Source organism: Balaenoptera ricei, chromosome 5 (assembly GCF_028023285.1).
Source record: "Balaenoptera ricei isolate mBalRic1 chromosome 5, mBalRic1.hap2, whole genome shotgun sequence".
Taxonomy (NCBI): Eukaryota; Metazoa; Chordata; class Mammalia; order Artiodactyla; family Balaenopteridae; genus Balaenoptera; species Balaenoptera ricei.
The window spans coordinates 23,466,981-23,484,124 of record NC_082643.1 but is presented as its reverse complement, the minus strand read 5'-3'; the positions used below and the strand labels follow the sequence as shown (position 1 = coordinate 23,484,124).

General features: G+C 37.3%; 1 protein-coding gene across 2 annotated transcripts in view; it reads left to right on the top strand.

Moving 5' to 3' along the window:
* SLC39A8 (solute carrier family 39 member 8) overlaps nt 1-16,772 on the top strand; it is a 70,342-nt gene extending 53,570 nt beyond the window's left edge. For both annotated transcript variants that reach the window (XM_059923923.1, XM_059923924.1), the window contains exons 7-9: nt 12,585-12,792; nt 12,993-13,177; nt 15,303-16,772. In XM_059923923.1, the coding sequence (XP_059779906.1) occupies nt 12,585-12,792; nt 12,993-13,177; nt 15,303-15,452 (543 nt within the window). In that variant the 3' untranslated portion in view covers nt 15,453-16,772. The remainder of the gene's footprint in view (nt 1-12,584; nt 12,793-12,992; nt 13,178-15,302) is intronic.
* Nucleotides 16,773-17,144: the final 372 nt, after the last annotated feature.

Here is a 17,144-nt window from a genome sequence, read left to right as displayed (position 1 = left end):
ATTGCTGGTGTGTCTTTAACATCAGCTTTTTCAGGCTTTTTTAAAGGTTGACTTATAAAAGATGTCCATGTCATAAACACTGGGCTTGCCAAAATTGGTCTCTTTTTAGAAAAATTTTTGCTGTTTGCTCATTTGAAAATATTTATATGGTGCTATATTTTTTACATGCTGCATCTTGCAGTTTGGGAATACTGGATCAAGACCCGGTGAGTAATTTTTACTCAGTGGATTGCATGATGGAAAATTTGCCAAAGCATGAGATGTTTTATTGTAATAAGTAAAATTCATGTCCCAAGGAGAGGCTATTGGGGAGGTAGAATTTATTCTATATTCTAGTATTCCGTATTATATTTATTCTATATATTTCAAAAATAGGAATCCTAAATTAGAAAGATCACAAAGCTAAAGTATCTTGCACATGAAGTGTGGTCTTGCCAAGATGTTTTTTGAGTTTAACACTACTACACCCTGTAGTAGAGCATTAGCAGATTGTCTCTCTCTCTCTCTCTCTCACACACACACACACACACACAGCTGTTTATCTGCCTATATATTCCTATCTATTCAGTTTTATGTCTGAGGCAAATGTCCAGATCACACAAAGCACTTCTATAACTAGAAATACTTCACTGATTATCTTAGTGAATAAAAAATAATTGAAGGTGTTTAAAGACCAAATTAGGTGTTCACTCTTAATAAATGTACCGTCAGGTTACAGTCAGATCATTGATTGGGTGGTGGAATTTGATTTTACCGTGTGCTTGCTTTTTAGATAGGGGATTTCAGTCCCTTTTTGAGGATCTCACTGCAATTAAGTTAATGACTCTTCCTTTTTGTTAATTAAGTGGTGACTTTCTCCTGTCTTTAACTTTGCTCACCGTGTTGATCAATGGCCCAATTTATTCAGATCTATTGTAAGCTTGAGTTCTTATCAGTCAAAAGGAGAAACCTCAATGTGTGAGCCCCCATTTCTTTTAAAAGTGGTTCTTTTTGCTTCTTATTTCTGATATCAGGTATCAGAGCATTAAAAGTCAAAAAAAGAACAAACTTTATTGGATCTTCTTCTACTGAGAATTATCAGATTGCTTAATGAGCATGACTTTATTAAACCTTTATAGCAACTCAGTGAAGGCAGATTAAAGAAAAAAATGCAATGGCTGAGAAAGCACCAATAAAGATCACCTTTGAAGTTTCAGTAAACCGTGCATGTCTCTGGTTTGATGCTTTCTAGTTTATCTACTTTTATTACTAGGTTATAAAATACATACCAGAAAAACTGAAGTGAGGGATCATCAATAGTTTTCTAGGCTGCAAAACAAACAAATCTAGAGATTGTTTTACATTTGGAAAGTAAAATTGCAACGATCCTTTACTGGGAGGGCATCATTTTGCAGAAAATTTCTCTGGATTCTTTGTAGTTCTTCTGACTTGGACCAAAATTTCAGTCATGCAACTTATGTATTAAAACAATAAAGGCAATCTTAAACTGAGCCTTCTTTTGTGGTAACATTTCACATTCTGAATGACATCCTGGTCTGTAGGTCAAATCAGTAAAGCTGTATTAATGGGCAGAAGTATGGTATTTAGTTTTTCATTCTGTCATTCATTCAATTGTCATGTATCCTGTGATCACATGCCTAATGCCAGTCTCTCTTCCACCCCCTGGAGATATTGTGGCAAATTAGACAGAAAATGTCTCCGATCTCTGGCACTGTTTTTGTTCCAGTGGGTACATAGCCCAACATTTTAGGGTTACAGTTGCTGTGCAGGGAATTGAAATGTGGTGATGTGATGATGTCTGGGCAGCTAGTTTGGGTGGTCAGGAACATATTTAAGCTAAAATCTGAACTGTAGGAAGCAGCTCTCTATGCAAAGATCAGGGAGAAGTCGGTCATGGCTGTGGAAACAGCCAGCACAAAGTCTCCAGGGTGGGAAAGAGTTTGGTGGGTTTTAGGAATCGAAAGAAGATCAGAGTAGCGAAGGCACAAGGGATGCTGGCATGAAATGGCATTGGAGAAAATTTTAGATGGAACTCCTTCAAAGTAAGTGTTACTGTGTTTTAACGTTTAAATAAGTATCGATAATCTCAAATAAGCCTCTGGTTCTAAAATTACATTTTATTAAATTAAATGTAACAGACTCAGGAAGGGACAGTCAAAAAACAACTGTATATTTCCTATCCATACTGCAGTCTGTAAACAACAGATTATATGGAGTAGATTTGAAAGCCCGAGATGGTGTTTTATTCCCTCAGTGATTGGAGGTATTATTTTAAGTGTGTCTGAAGTGTTAGCAAACCCCAAAACATCAGCTTAGTGTATTCTACTCAAAACCAGAGGTACTTGAATTACTAGCACCTTCCATGATGGAGACTGGCAACAGCAATAAAATAACCCATTATCATAGGAATAAATTACTGAATGCAGAATTTCTTATCTGGAAGAACTCAGTCCTTTTGAGCAGTCTTCTGTGCCTTTTATTGCATGGGCTTAGGAGTCAAATCATCGGGGTTCAATGGCTTTTCCATCTCTGGCTGTGTGGTTTGGGTCCAGCCCTTACCTCTACTACCTGCATTACTGCATCTGCGATTGGATGTTAGAGGTGCTCAGCTCACGGCGTTTAGCAGAGTACCTTGCACATGGTAAGCACTCAACAGTGTTAGTCGCCTTTGTTGCTACTATGATTTTTTGCCCCCTTCCTCCAACCATCTTCTGAAAAACGCGTAAGCATCCTCGAGTTAGATGCAAGGCGGCTGCTGGTAAAGGTCTTCTGCCCTTTGGAGGTCACCGGGACGGATGTGGAGGCACTGATATCTGCTGAGTGGGATGTGATTTGGCATTCCATTACTCCACCCAGTTCAGCAAAACAAGACCCCCCTCCCCTTGATTTATTTAAAAGAAAAATTTACTGAACACCTACTAATATTAAACTTTGGGCTGAAATGAAAAACAAAAAAATCCTTGTCCACAAGGAGCTTTTGATGTGGCTCCACGACGTTAAAGAATTGGTGACAAAACAAGCAAAGAACAACAAAAACACTTCTGCACTTTCAGAGTGTTTTTTTTAATGTAGATGAACCAATTTGGAATTGATTAATGAACATTTTTCTATGTACTCTTTACCCATGTTGTGTCACTGCCCTTATGTTTGTTCTTTGGAAAGACTGGAATAGATGCTTCATGTGACAATGATTTTTGAACCTGTCATGAGATAAAATGTACTTTTACTATTACTTGACCATTTATTCAGACAACAGATGTTCAGGGTGCCTGCAGTGCTAGATACTGGATGAACAGGAGTGAATAAGAGAAAATAAAACCCTGTATTTTCTGGAGATCACAGGCGTAGCTTGTTTGGCATAGAAGTTTAAATCCTGTCTCTGCGCCTTTCTAGAGGTGTGACTTTGGGCAAGTTACTTAATTAACCTCTTTATAACTCAATTTCCTCATCTATAAAATGGAACTCATAACCTCATGGGGTTATTGTGAGGATTAAATGACTTTACTACTAATGACTTGTGCTACTACTATTATCATTTTACTGTTCTGAGCTCCCTGAGTACATCCTGTGTCTTTCATGCTCAATTCCTCACTATCAAATTTCTTTTCCTGAATATAAAAAAAGAATGTATATATATGTATAACTGAATCACTTTGCCGTATAGCAGAAATTAACACAACATTGTAAATCAACTATATACCTCAATACAAATTTCTTTTCTTAAACTGGTGAGCAAATATTCAGAGTATCCATTTGCATCTTTAAGAGGGAATGAGGTCCTGGTACTCTTATTCCCTGTGTAGTTCTCACCCCTCACTCTCCACATACTAAGTAGAGATGCTCTGTTTTTCTAAACTGTTGGAATATAGACCGGTTCCGGTTGCCTCCTCAGAGAACAGGGTTATTTCTAACCCCCTGTTGCTCACTTTCTTCTCTACTGGCAGACTGCCTGTTTCTTAGTGCCTCCCCTGTGGTCTCCATCGCCTCTTCTGTCGCGGTGACTGCGGTTGGCACTTGCTCTTGTCCCTCTTGTCACCTGTCACCCCTTGCCTCTCATTGCTTTCCCAAACTTCTTGCTCTGAGAGGCTTGCATTTCTAGATCTCTGCCAATCAGCCTGCCCTCATCTTTTGCGGGGCTCGATAGTCAATCACTTGTAGTACACTGGGTGGGATCTTCTTTATTTCAGTTCTTTTCACATAATTCATGTCAAATGGTAATTACAACACAGGCAGCTGCTGCATGGGGCCGGTTCCTCTACCACATCCCACCCTACTCCTGTTTCCTCCTCTGAATTATTCTGGAAGACTTGATGCTGAGCAATGTAGATATCCCTGCCTTTGGGGAACCCCATTTTTCAGGAGCCCCGCAACAAATTTCTCCAACTTAAATGAAAATATAACCAATTTCCTGGTGCCCTGACTTCCTTTAAGGCTTCTCGGTAACAATGAGAGTTGCGTGGGCTGGGGAGTACATCATGCAAGCTTTTTCTAAGAAACGGTATCCTGCTTCTCGAATGTATCAGAGCATTAATGCCCTCCTCCATCTGTAGTAACAGTAGGCATTCTTTTAGAGAGGCGTAAGTAGTCCATTAGGGTAACTGTAAATACTTAATTAGTATATACTCTAAGTTCCATTGGCAAAATAGTAGCATAATTTCTTGAAAACCCCTCAGATTTCTCCTAAGTTATTTTTATCAGGACAGTAAAATGATATGGTCCCAACTGCAAATGAAAGACAATTATTTCAACTCCTAAAGAGCTAAATAACTTCAATCACATCTCACAGAACGGATGGAGGGAAAGGAAACAATTTTCAAGCTTTCGGGAAATTATTATTTTCTCGTTAATGGTTATTTTCATTGGCAAAGAGAGTTTTGAAAATAGTTATGAGGTTTGTCTTGAAACCAAATGACTAGACTAAGTGCATTTGAATTATATTTGGTTATATGCACTAAAGATAAAATTAATTTCTCTTTTCTCATATGAAGTTTGATTTTGGTTATAGTGAGCTGAGACTGACTCTTCAGGGCTAGAGGAAGGACAAAGGAACCATCAGCTATAAAGTCCATTGAAATCTCTTGAAAATATAGCCATAAAAGCAAAGCCCATCGAAATTTTATATTTGTATAGTGCCTTTAACTCTTTATATCTTTGTGCCTATTTAATCCTTTTCGTAAGTTTTTCTGTTCAAATATATATAATAGTATATAAAGAGTCTGTGAATGTTGTATGTGGAATGAGCATTTGACTTTGAATCAGTCGTGTCCTTTCCAGAAAGAGATGGCACTTTCAAGTAAGGATAAATAAAAAATAGAAAAAGAGCAGTTTACAAAGCTCTGGGCAAGTTGTGGGTGAACCACAGGGGAGAGTGCAGTAAACCTGGGGCTTGAAATGGTGGAGCTGTTAGCAATCTTATGTCCAAAGGGAAAGGGGAAGGAAGAAGCTACTAGAACTGGGAGGGAACTAATCTTGTACAGAAAGCCACTGTTCGGTGGAGCAGTGATCTTTAATTAGGGACATAGCCAGCCTAGGTTGCCCCTCAAGGAGGGAGCCTGGGGGATAAATTAAGCAAACATTGGGATGGACAATGAAAGATACCAAGTGACATTTATAGTCAGGTCTTCTTGCTCATTTTATTACTGAGACCATCCTCAGTGATAGCCTCTTATGAGATTTAATGGAATAGAATTGTCTTCATATTCTGTGCCTTTTACAAGAGGTCCATCTATGTATTTTTTCCAGATCTCTGCCACCAGTTTCCAATTTTGTTTTTTGAAAGTCTCTGATCACTTGGCCAACTCTTTTAGCACCCACCCATGAGTTAGTGTAGATGTATATCTCAGGCCATTACTTCTACACGAAGTTCAACACAACACTCAAAAGTTCTGCCCACTTGGAGGATTTATCTTTATTGTTTTATTTTAAGTTCATTGTGAGTAAGATTGTATAGCTGGTTGGTGCTGAAACACTCACTATTCACAGTTAACTGGCTATAGGAAATGCCCCATGTAGCTTTATTGTTGTTAAGGGAAAAGAGATGAAGTATTAGGTTTAGATTATGAGAGTCTGAATCAACTGCCATTGCCATCTGTGTCTTCAAGACTGGTGTGGGCTTGTACTTGTATATACAATTTAATGATGGAATGCTGGTGTGAACAGCTGATTTTATGGCTTGCTGGGAATGATCTCAGGGCCACTAGATGTTCCATGGGCACAAGGTAAGTCTCTAGAAGAACCTAGGAACAAGCAAGGAACTGCTTTTGAGATAAAGAATAGTTAATGGCAAAAGAGGTCATGGCTTTAACCTAACATCTTAAGGGTCTGCACTGTAATTCTCTGATCAGGGATTGCCAGAAGGCTCCTTTCAGCATCTCTGTCTGCCACAGATTATTCCAATTCCACTGGCTCTGCTGGGTCCTAAGAACCAACTGGCAGGAAAGCTTGCAATATAGCTTAGAGCTTGCAGAGTCCCTTCATGTTCTGGCCTTCATTGAAAATTGAAGCCCACCCATGGGTAATCAATGTCCCATTTCTCCATACTTTGAATATATGAAAAACCCAATTAAATTCCATTTTTGGGGGTCTGTTTTTTATGGCCACTTCCAGTACCAGTGATTCTATCAGGATCCCAATGGGAAACAGATGGACTACTCAGATTAGAATAATTTGAGGAAGATTTATTCATAAGGTGTGAGTGGGTTATAAGAGTAGTGCATGAACCAGGCACCAGTAACGGTAAAGTTGTTACCATCCCTGGGCCCAAAGGATGGCGAAGAAGGAGCAGTTACTAGAACCTGGGAAGAGAGTCATGGCCATACTCAGGGTCATCTAGGTTTTCTCCTGTGTTATCTTCTAGGAGTTTTAGAGTTTTGCATTTGCATTTAGGTCTATGATCCATTTTGAGTTCATTTTTGTGAAAGGTGTCAAGCCTGTGTCTAGGTTCTTTTTTTTTTTTTTTCATGTGGATGTCCACTTCTTCCAGTACTATTTGTTGAAAAGACTGTCTTTCTCCATTGTATTGCTTTTGCTTCTTTGTCAAAGATAAGTTGACCTTATTTATATGAGTCTACTTCTGGGCTCTCTATTCTGTTCCATTGATCTGTTTGTCTACTCTTTCATCAGTACCACACCACCTTGATTACTGTAGGTTTATAGTAAGTCTGGAAGTCAGATTGTGTCAGTTCTCCAAATTCGTTTCTTTCCTTCAATGTTGTGTTAGCTATTCTAGGTATTTTGTGTTTTCATGTAAACTTTAGAATCACAAAATATCCACAAAATAACTTGCTGGGATTTTGACTCGGATTGTACTGAATCTAGATCAAATTGGGAAGGACTGACATCTTGACAATTCTATGTTGAGTCCTCTAATGCATGAACAGAATAGTTTTTCTTTGGTTTCTTTCATTATAGTTTTGTGCTTTTCCTCATATAGGTCTTCCACATATTTTGTTAGATTTATACCTAAGTATTTCATTTTTAGGGGGTGCTGATGTAAATGGTATTATGATTTTAATTTCAGATTCCACTTGTTCATTGCTGGTATATTGGAAAGCAACTATTATATATTAACCTGTGTCCTGCAACCTTGCTATACTTGCTTATTATATTCTAGGAGCTTTTTTTTTTGATTCTTTTGCATTTTCTACATAGACATATGCCAACAAAAACAGTTTTATTTATTTCTTCCCTATGTGTGTATACCTTTTATTTCCTTTTCTTGTCTTATGTTAGCTAGGACCCAAGTAACTTTCCAAATGGCACAGAGCTGTTAAGTAGCAGAGCCATTAGTTAATCTCACACCCATTTTGTGCCAAAGCCCATACCCTTTAATCATTAAGCTAGCTTGCATTCAGTGCCCATTTATTTAACTCTCACCTCTCTTTATTTGCAGCCTCTTAAAATGATATTTTATTGTTTTTATTTATATTACATTAAATTCTCTTTTATGGGCATAGATTTTATGTTCCTTTGCATACAATTGTCAGCTTTTGTTTGTTTATTTATGCTTCCTTTTGCCATTTTTGTTATGTTTTTTGAAGTGTTTCTACTTTCCTTTTTGACTTTTTTTTTTTTTAACCAGAGTTCTTGCTCTGCAAAATTCTTTCAGCATGGGATGTAGAATTTGAAATTTAACTTTCACCTGCAGTGGTTGCTCGCTTTTACCTTCTTATCAATAAAACATATAGACAGTAAACCACAAAAAAATTTTTATTAATCATGACTCACCTTGCCTCCTCCAATGCATAGTGAGGTCTGACAGTGCTCATGCCATTAACTTAACAAAAAAAGTCTCACCTAGTGGGACAATACACCCTCTTTTTAATGCAGACCAAACCTGGCAGGCAGCTTGCTTCTCCAGCTTTACCTGGTTCGCTGATGATAACTCCTGAGTCAACACAGGTTCACTTTTCCCTCTCGTGAGGTTCTCACCCCATGGCTTTAATGTTTTGTTTTCTGAGTATTGAAATAATATATAATAAGTGCAAAGAAAAAAAAATCCAGAACACCCATAAAAGATAAAAGAAAAAACCCAAGGATTATCCACAGTATTATCTCCTAGGGAGAACCATGACTAGCATTTTTTTTTTTTTTTTAAACTTCAGATTATTTACTGTGCACGTAATTCTTCCATTTAGTTGTTTTTTGTTTTTTGTTTTTATTTTATTTTATTTTTGGCTGTGTTGGGTCTTCGTTTCTGTGCGAGGGCTTTCTCTAGTTGTGGCGAGCGGGGGCCATTCTTCATCGCAGTGCACGGGCCTCTCACTGCCGCGGCCTCTCCTGTTGCGGAGCACAGGCTCCAGATGCACAGGCTCAGTAGTTGTGGCGCATGGGCACAGTTGCTCCGCGGCATGTGGGATCTTCCCAGACCAGGGCTCGAACCCGTGTCCCCTGCATTGGCAGGCAGACTCTCAACCACTGCGCCACCAGGGAAGCCCCTGATTAGCATTTTTGTATATATCTTTCCAAGTATGTTTGCGCTTAGACCATCATGAAGTTATAATAATAATTTTTACAAAAAGGTGCCCACTAGACATGTTGTTTTATATATATATAAACTTCAATGCTATGTTTTGGACATCTTTACATGTGGAAAAATAAAATATTCATCATCTCCACTACTCTGCATAGTATTTCACTGCAGGTGTAAGCCATATTTATATGATCTGTGTCCTATGCAGGATAGCTAAGTTCTTTCTTTTTCTTTCCTCATCTTCCTCCTCCTTCTTGTTCTTCTTCACCTTCTCCTTTTCCTCATCCTTTTTATCTTCCTCTTTTGATTCCTCTTCCTTTTCCTCCCAACTCATGCCACTCCTCCTCTCCTTGTGTTCCTTTTCGGTCTTCTTCCTCCTTGCTTAAACTTAGACTGTTCTGCAATAAGCATACTTGCTTTCTTCATTTTGATTTCTTAGTACTTTTTTTTCTTTTACTTTCTGCTTCTTCCTCTCCCTACTTACGTTGGGATTCTACTCAGTGTCCCCTCTCCTCTCATAACTTTGGTCCATGCTATTCTTTCTCCCCCTATTCTGATTAGTCTGCACTTTGCTTTGATTTTCATTTTCATTAATTATTAAGGTGAGCAATGTTAAGAGCCTTGCTGATGATTACACAGTAATTCTTGTCAGAGCCGAGCGAGAACTTGGTTCTCCTGGACCATCTAGTGATGGTCTTTTCACTAGATTGAGTTGCTTTATCATGGCTGAGGTTAGAAAGAGCCTCACATTTAGTATATAAGTCAAACAAGGAAGAAAGCAAGCAAGAAACAAGAGCAAAGAAAAATAAAAAATAAAGGGAAAGAGAAGAATACTCCCTGATTTAACTAAAGGGACTTGACTTAATTGTCTCTCTGCTCAGTGACTTTGTTCCAGGTGAGTTAAAAAAGTACTGTTTGTGAATGTTTGCCTCTTTGATTTGTTCTAAGACTATTAAAAATGTATAACTGTTAACCTACCCAACAGTGTCACTTGAGACCTAAGATTATAAGGCTAAAAGGAAGCATAATAAATAGAGTGAATAATATCTGTAATCAGAGGTAAGAGAACCATGCCTGATATATTAATTTAATTTCTTTTTCAGAATTAAAGGAGTTTGTATACAGACTCTGTACAAAATATCAGGTAGTCAAGACTTGGTCTTATAATCTTTCCCCTAAATCATCACAAGTAAATAAGGAAATTATAAATATGTGATTAGGTAAACCAAGTTGGAAGAGGAAAACAACTGGTCTTATTAAATGTATCTTGGCAGTAGGTTTTTGCAAAGCCAAGGTCACTTCCTCTGTGGGTTTTTCTCATGACTGCTTTTGTTTCTCTTTTGGCAGTAATTGCTTCCTGATCCGGAGCATTTCTTATCCAAGCTACCCATTTGACATGAACTAAGTCACTGTTGTTTATTATATTGTGCATTGAAGATATATCAATTATTAAATTAATTAAACAGGGAGGCAATTAGGCTGAGGTGGCTCTAATGTCATATATAAACAATCCAAAATCTAAGCCTGTAAATGCCTCAGTGTTACAAAATCAAAACCTAAGGACAATCCATCGCAAACAACCATCTAGGCTTTAAGGTGTAGCCAGTCAATAATTTCCTTGCTCTGCTTCCGTCTTTTCTCAGTAAAAGTGTCTCCCTGCGCCTGTCCATGGAATGCTCCTAACCACTTCTGGTTTGACACTGCCAGATTGGAATCCATTCTTGCTCAAATAAGATCTTAAATTTTTTAATTTGCCTCAGTTTATGTTTTAACACTATACAGTAAAAAGACCACATTTTAAAACCAGATGGAATTCTTTTTATGCTGATGAGAATTGCCTTTTAAAGTAAAAGGAGATTAAATACTTATTCCAACGTTGCTTCAGGTGTTTTTGAGAGAAAGGGGTATTCTCCTTGCAAATTGCCTTCAGACTTTACCACAAACAAGAGGTGTTCCCTACCTCCCCACCATAAGTTTGGAGTAGTAGAACAGTTACTAGAAAAAGCACACTTCTTTCTTTTGTATCGCTAGTAAGTTCACCAGCCTTTCTTTGTTTTAGTGTCCTCAACCATAAAATGATGGATAATAGCAGTACTTAACTCATAGAATGGTTCTAAAGGAATTAAATATCTAAATCGCTTAGTACAGTGCCTGGCACATAATAAACACCATATGCCTTTGCTATTACTGTTTCTACCACTACTAACAGCTAGCAACTACTACTAACAGCTAGCAACTACTACTAACAATCCTCCCTCCTTTCATATTAATTTAAGAATTTATTGGCTCCAAATGACTTTTGGCTGTGTCTACAAACAAAAAACATCCCTCAAAGCTGAAGATTTGCCACTAATGAAACAGTGAAAAGATGTGTGGCAGGATCTACCTTCAATTCTGAAAGGAGGTCCCCAGAGTGTTTTGAGCAATGAAGTCACGTCAGAGTACACGCACAACCGCGCAGATGATTGCTCTGAAGGAAGCCCTTTTCAGCTGATATATGTTGCACATTTTTAAAAGAGTCAGTCGTATACTTTCCATCTTGTTTCTCCAAGATAAATACGCTTCTCGAAGAAAGAAGCTTTATTTCCCACTTCTGCGCACTTCCCATAGCATCCGGCACACTGTTGTACAGTTGCAGGTGTTCAATAAATATGTTGATTAGCTGCTGAGGTAGAGTTGCAGGAAGGAGAATTAGGAATAAAATGTTCTCCAGTTAATTGCAAATTGCTTCCCTGCTTAAAAATGAATTTGCCTTTTATTATCTTTTTCCACAGTTTCTGGAAAATGCTTCAGTTGGCATTTGTCATTTGATTTTATACAATTTTGTAAATTTGATGGAAATTTAAATTCTTGCAAAGGGTCTGTTGTAGGGTTTTCGATTTTTATTATTGTTTCAAAGTGGAAAGAAGTGCTGTGTAAAGGCAAGCCTGTTCCAATCACACTTCATGGAATTTGTTAAGAGAATCATTGAAATTTAGAGCTTGTAGGGACCACGTTGTTACAGCCTAAACACGCAGCACACTACCTGAATACCGTGGAAACTTAATAAGTCATTGAAAAATAAATGAGCCATTGAGCACACTCTCTTCACTTCACAATTGAAGAAACTGAGGCCCAGATTCCTTGCCCACAGTCACACAGTGGCAGAAGATAGATTAAAATAAATGTTCCTTGATATCATCATGCTTTAAATGTGGATCTCACGTTTAAATTGTGACATGGAAGAGACTTTAAATTTAGTCTTTGACAAACTTCTTTTACTTTAAAGACTGTGAATAAATCAAATTCTTGGTTAATATCAGTTACACTTTAGGAAGGCAGTAGTAAGAATCTGTTCATACAAGTCGAAAGGATTGTTTGAAGGTGAAACCAAAGCGAAATGTTTTTTAAGTGGTTTGTTCAAGGCCTGTCAATCTCTTCCTTTCTTTTCTCCCTCCCATAAGTTTTTTTTCCTCTGTTTTATATGATTAGGGGTTCCTATCTACTATGAAAGACTTTTCTGGTGGAAACATTTGTCTCTCTCAACACGTTAACACATCCACTTCTGTGTATCGTTTAGACTTTCAAGAAATATTGGTGGTATCCTGTTGACTGATTTTCTGTTCTTTTACAGGATGGAAACAAAGAGTCAAGCTCATGTACCTGTTTGAAGGGGCCGAAGCTCTCAGAAATAGGGACCATTGCTTGGATGATAACACTTAGTGATGCCCTGCACAATTTCATCGACGGCCTGGCCATCGGGGCCTCCTGCACCTTGTCTCTTCTGCAGGGACTCAGCACTTCCATCGCCATCCTGTGCGAGGAGTTCCCTCATGAGTTAGGCAAGGGACTCTGCTCTTGTTCTCCAAGTCCGGTGCTTCTTGGTTTCAGGGGAGGGAGACGTTTCAGGTGACACACTCTTAAAAATCCTGCTGATGCCTCAAAAAGACGGAGCCCTTTTTTAGACGATGATGATTTTCTTTTATTTCATCCCCAAATAAGAAAGTAACCCTACTCACTTGATATGTTCTTCTTCTTTTAGGGGACTTTGTGATCCTACTCAATGCAGGAATGAGTACTCGACAAGCCTTGTTATTCAATTTCCTTTCTGCGTGTTCCTGCTATGTTGGGCTAGCTTTTGGCATCTTGGTGGGCAATAATTTTGCTCCAAATATTATATTTGCCCTTGCTGGAGGCATGTTCCTCTATATATCTCTGGCGGATATGGTAAGAAATTTTAAGATTTTTATCTTGTTTTAACTTAAATTTGGAATGACACATCTGGGTTATGAATTGACTAAGGGTGACCTTTTGCTTTCCACAGTGTGGAAGGCCTTTCTGTTGTAGTTTAAAATATTCCCGGTCCAACAGATAACTCTTTTTCTGTAGTTTGTACTAATAGTGATTTGCAAGTGATTCTCATTGATTGTTTGATCTAGGATCTCATTGACAGAGGATGAAATGACTTATTTTTGCTGAAGGAGAGATATCTTCCCAGGTGTTTTGCCTTGTGGGTAAAGCTTGTATTCTATAGTATGTCTCCATAGGACTTTTCTCTCTTCTTTTGTGAGGATGTCACATTCAGAAGGGAATAACTTGTTAAAGTAAAGAGCATTTTGTTATTTCAGAGTTCTGAACAGTGAGAGTCTTTTGAGTTAAACTAAAACTGGTATTAAAATTAAAATTGAAATTAAAATTGAAATTAAATTTAAAATTAAATTTGAACGGTATTTACTTGGGACGGTATATATTTGTATCTATGTTTATGTCTATGCTGTGTCTGTCTTTATGTCTGTGTGTGTGTAAGAGAGAGAATGCCAATGGTCTTGTGCATTTTCAAATAAATCATGGACAGCTTTCTAGAAAATGAAAATGTGCTAAGTGGATGCAACTCAAGGAATGTTTCTTTTGCATTTGGAACTGAGGATGTATTACATACATAATTTAATAATTTAATTTCCTTCATCTGCATTCTTAGTTCCAAATGATAACTGTCTAGCTCTGTTCATTGTTCTGTGCAGGCCCTTATAAGTGCAAGGATTTCATCTCTTAGAACGATCACTGCATTTATGTTTTTCTTCACAGAATTAATGCCTCATAGCATATTTTACGCTAGGTCATCGCTTCTTCTTTCTGTAATGTAAGAACAGAATCTATTAGAGTTATTCAATTTAAAGAAATAATACTAATAAATGATGCTGTATATACTTACTTGCTTTTTTCAGAAAGCATACTTGCTTCTTTCAGAACGGTTTCATGAATTTCATCCATTTTATCTCAGTAAGTTTTCTCAAATCAGGCAGGTGGATTGACAGTGTTTTCTGGAGACCTCTTGGGTGCTTTGGTGCAATGCACCACTGTATGTATAGCAAATCACTTTGAAATATGTTTTGAAACGATGGCATTTACAGATCTCCTCATGAAGCCTCTTCAGTAGAAGTTATATGCTGAGAAAGGATAGCTTTTAAGTACAGAACTTGGGGTTTTAATTGCTTTCACTGCAATAAGATTGTTATAGTCTTCATTTCAGGAACAGAGCACAGTTTATTTAAAAACCTTATGATTTTGCGAGGGACAGAACAAGCAAAAGGAAACAAATTGAAGAGAACAGGAATTAAATATATAGTGATTTCTAAAAATGTATTGAATCAGCTACTATTGATTGATATTTTTGTATCAGGCTTGGAAATTGTGGACCCTGGAGGGAGCAAAAAGGCACAGTCCCCGTGTTCCTGGGGCTTCTGTCTACAGAGAGGGGAACCTGAAATTCAACAAACAAACAAAATCACACACATGATTACATAATTACAAATAAAAAACTGTGAAATGAAAGGAAAAACAATATATATGATGAAAGATGATAATAAGGGAACCTAAATTAGGAGGACCTAAGAGAAGCCTTCCGAGGAAAGTATGATTTAAGCTGAAACCTCAAAGATTTAGCTCATTGAAAATTTTGAGGGAAAAGAGTTCAGACAGAGGTTTTAGTGGGTGTGAAGGTTTTGAGGATGGAAAGAGGCTGGATGCATTTGAGGTCCTAAAAGAATGGTGTGAATGGAGCAGAGAGAGCAAAGAAGAGAGCTGGGGGCGGGGGAGAGAGAGAGAGAGAGACATAAAATGAGGTAAATCCCATCCCACTGTATTGACTCACTTGGGGAACACTATTTTCGTACTTTTCTTCTTGTTGATGTCTAGTAGGGCTGGATATCACTGTTACGTTCTTTATACTAAAACATTTAAACAACTCAGAGAAATGCTCGTCCCCTCCCACCTCCACAGGAATCTGTAAGTGACAGTTTTATGTTCTCCCACAAGATGGCAACAGTTATCTAACAATATATCTTTCCTCTAGTTTCCAGAGATGAATGATATGCTGAGAGAAAAGGTAACTGGAAGAAAAACCGATTTCACCTTCTTCATGATTCAGAATGCTGGAATGTTAACTGGATTCACAGCCATTCTGCTCATTACTATGTACGCAGGAGAAATTGAATTGGAGTAACTGGAAGTGAAAGATGGTGTTGTTAACGAAGGCATTTAATAAATAAAACAGCTCCTATTTAGTTAAAAGATAATTTTGTTTTCAGCTGTAGGTCAAGAAAACTGACTGTTGGTTTTCTGATCTGTGAAATAGGCCATTATTTGTTGTTAAAAATCCTTCAAAAAGCTTTTCAGTTCCAGCCTGAGAAGCCTGATAACATGAGATATTTGTTAAATACTCACTTCTTTTATGTTTCATGCACACTAAAAATCATCACAGAGCAAGAACCAACTCATTCTATAATCATTTTGACACCAAGACTTGGAGAAAAATACAGACTAGGCCGTATAAGCCTTTGAACCTCTATGGTTGTATCAAATGTTCAAGTAGTTTCAGAGTGGTTTTCTTTGAATTAATTTGTTTTAGTGCTTTCACAAGCAAGTACACAGATACAAATGATTCCAAGGCCTTAGTGAACCCAGGAGAGAAAGATTGCTCATAGCTTTTGTTTTGTTTTCTATTTCAGTTAGGGACTTCTAGGATTGTTTTGAAAACCATCCTGAAATAGTATGAATTATGAAATCAGTAAAGTTTTGTTAGCCCTACTAAGTCCAGACTCAGTGTAAACTCCACCAGATTCCGTAAAAAGCCAGAATTGCTTTCTTATGACTTATGTTGTGGTTGTACCATGGCAAATGGCAGAATAGTACGTAAAGCTGGTGACAACAATGTTTCGGTATCCAATGTGTTTGCTTGTGAAGGTGAAGAAAATGTTGGTTTATAGAAAGAAATTGAATGTAATTTTAAGCAATTTACTTTTAAAGATGAACACAACTATTTAGCAGAGGATATTTTAAGTAAATGCAAAATAACAGCTGGACGGCTGTATGCCAAAGACTGATTGGCTAGGAAATATATGTTCCTTATGGGTGATTGAGAGACATTCAGAAAATACTTCTTTTGTGTTCAGCCTACATTTTTCCTATATTGTATACCTTGCAAAATAATTCCACACACCATGGTTATTTTTCTACCCTTTATAAAAGATAGAGCCTGTTTATTCATTTAGCAGATACAAAAAGTTGGTATATAATTGAACATCCTAACCCCAATTCACACTCCCAAGTCATTTAAGGAAAGATGATTTGTCAGTGAGGAAAATGATTGAAAGAAGCCAACAATGATCTCAGGAATTATATTTTTCTACAGACCATAAAATGATGTCACATGGCAATAATGCAGATGGGATGAATATTTAACATGTATGTTAATGTACATTTCACTCTATGACTGACAATTAAAGAATATTGTTTGACCAAACAGTAAACACCTTTGAATCCATGTATTGTGTCATTCATTATTCATTTTAATATGTATTTTTTGTGTGACTTCTATGTCCTCGGTATTATGAGGGAGAGAAATAGCTATGTTTATTTCAAAGATATTCAGCAAATAAATACTGTAAAGATGAATCATTGTTCATTAAAATCAGTAAACGGAGAATCTATTTTTATCATTTCACCTGTTTACATTCAATCTTAAGAAATAATCTTTACCTCTTTAAAGCACAGATTGTATGTCTGGGTTAAGAAGCTATTTACAACATGGTATTAAAACAAGATAGTTTAACAAACTCTCATTTGGTGGAGATCAGCGTATATGTGGACTTTCTGGGTGCTTCATGTTACTCTGTCCATGTATTGATCTTTTGGC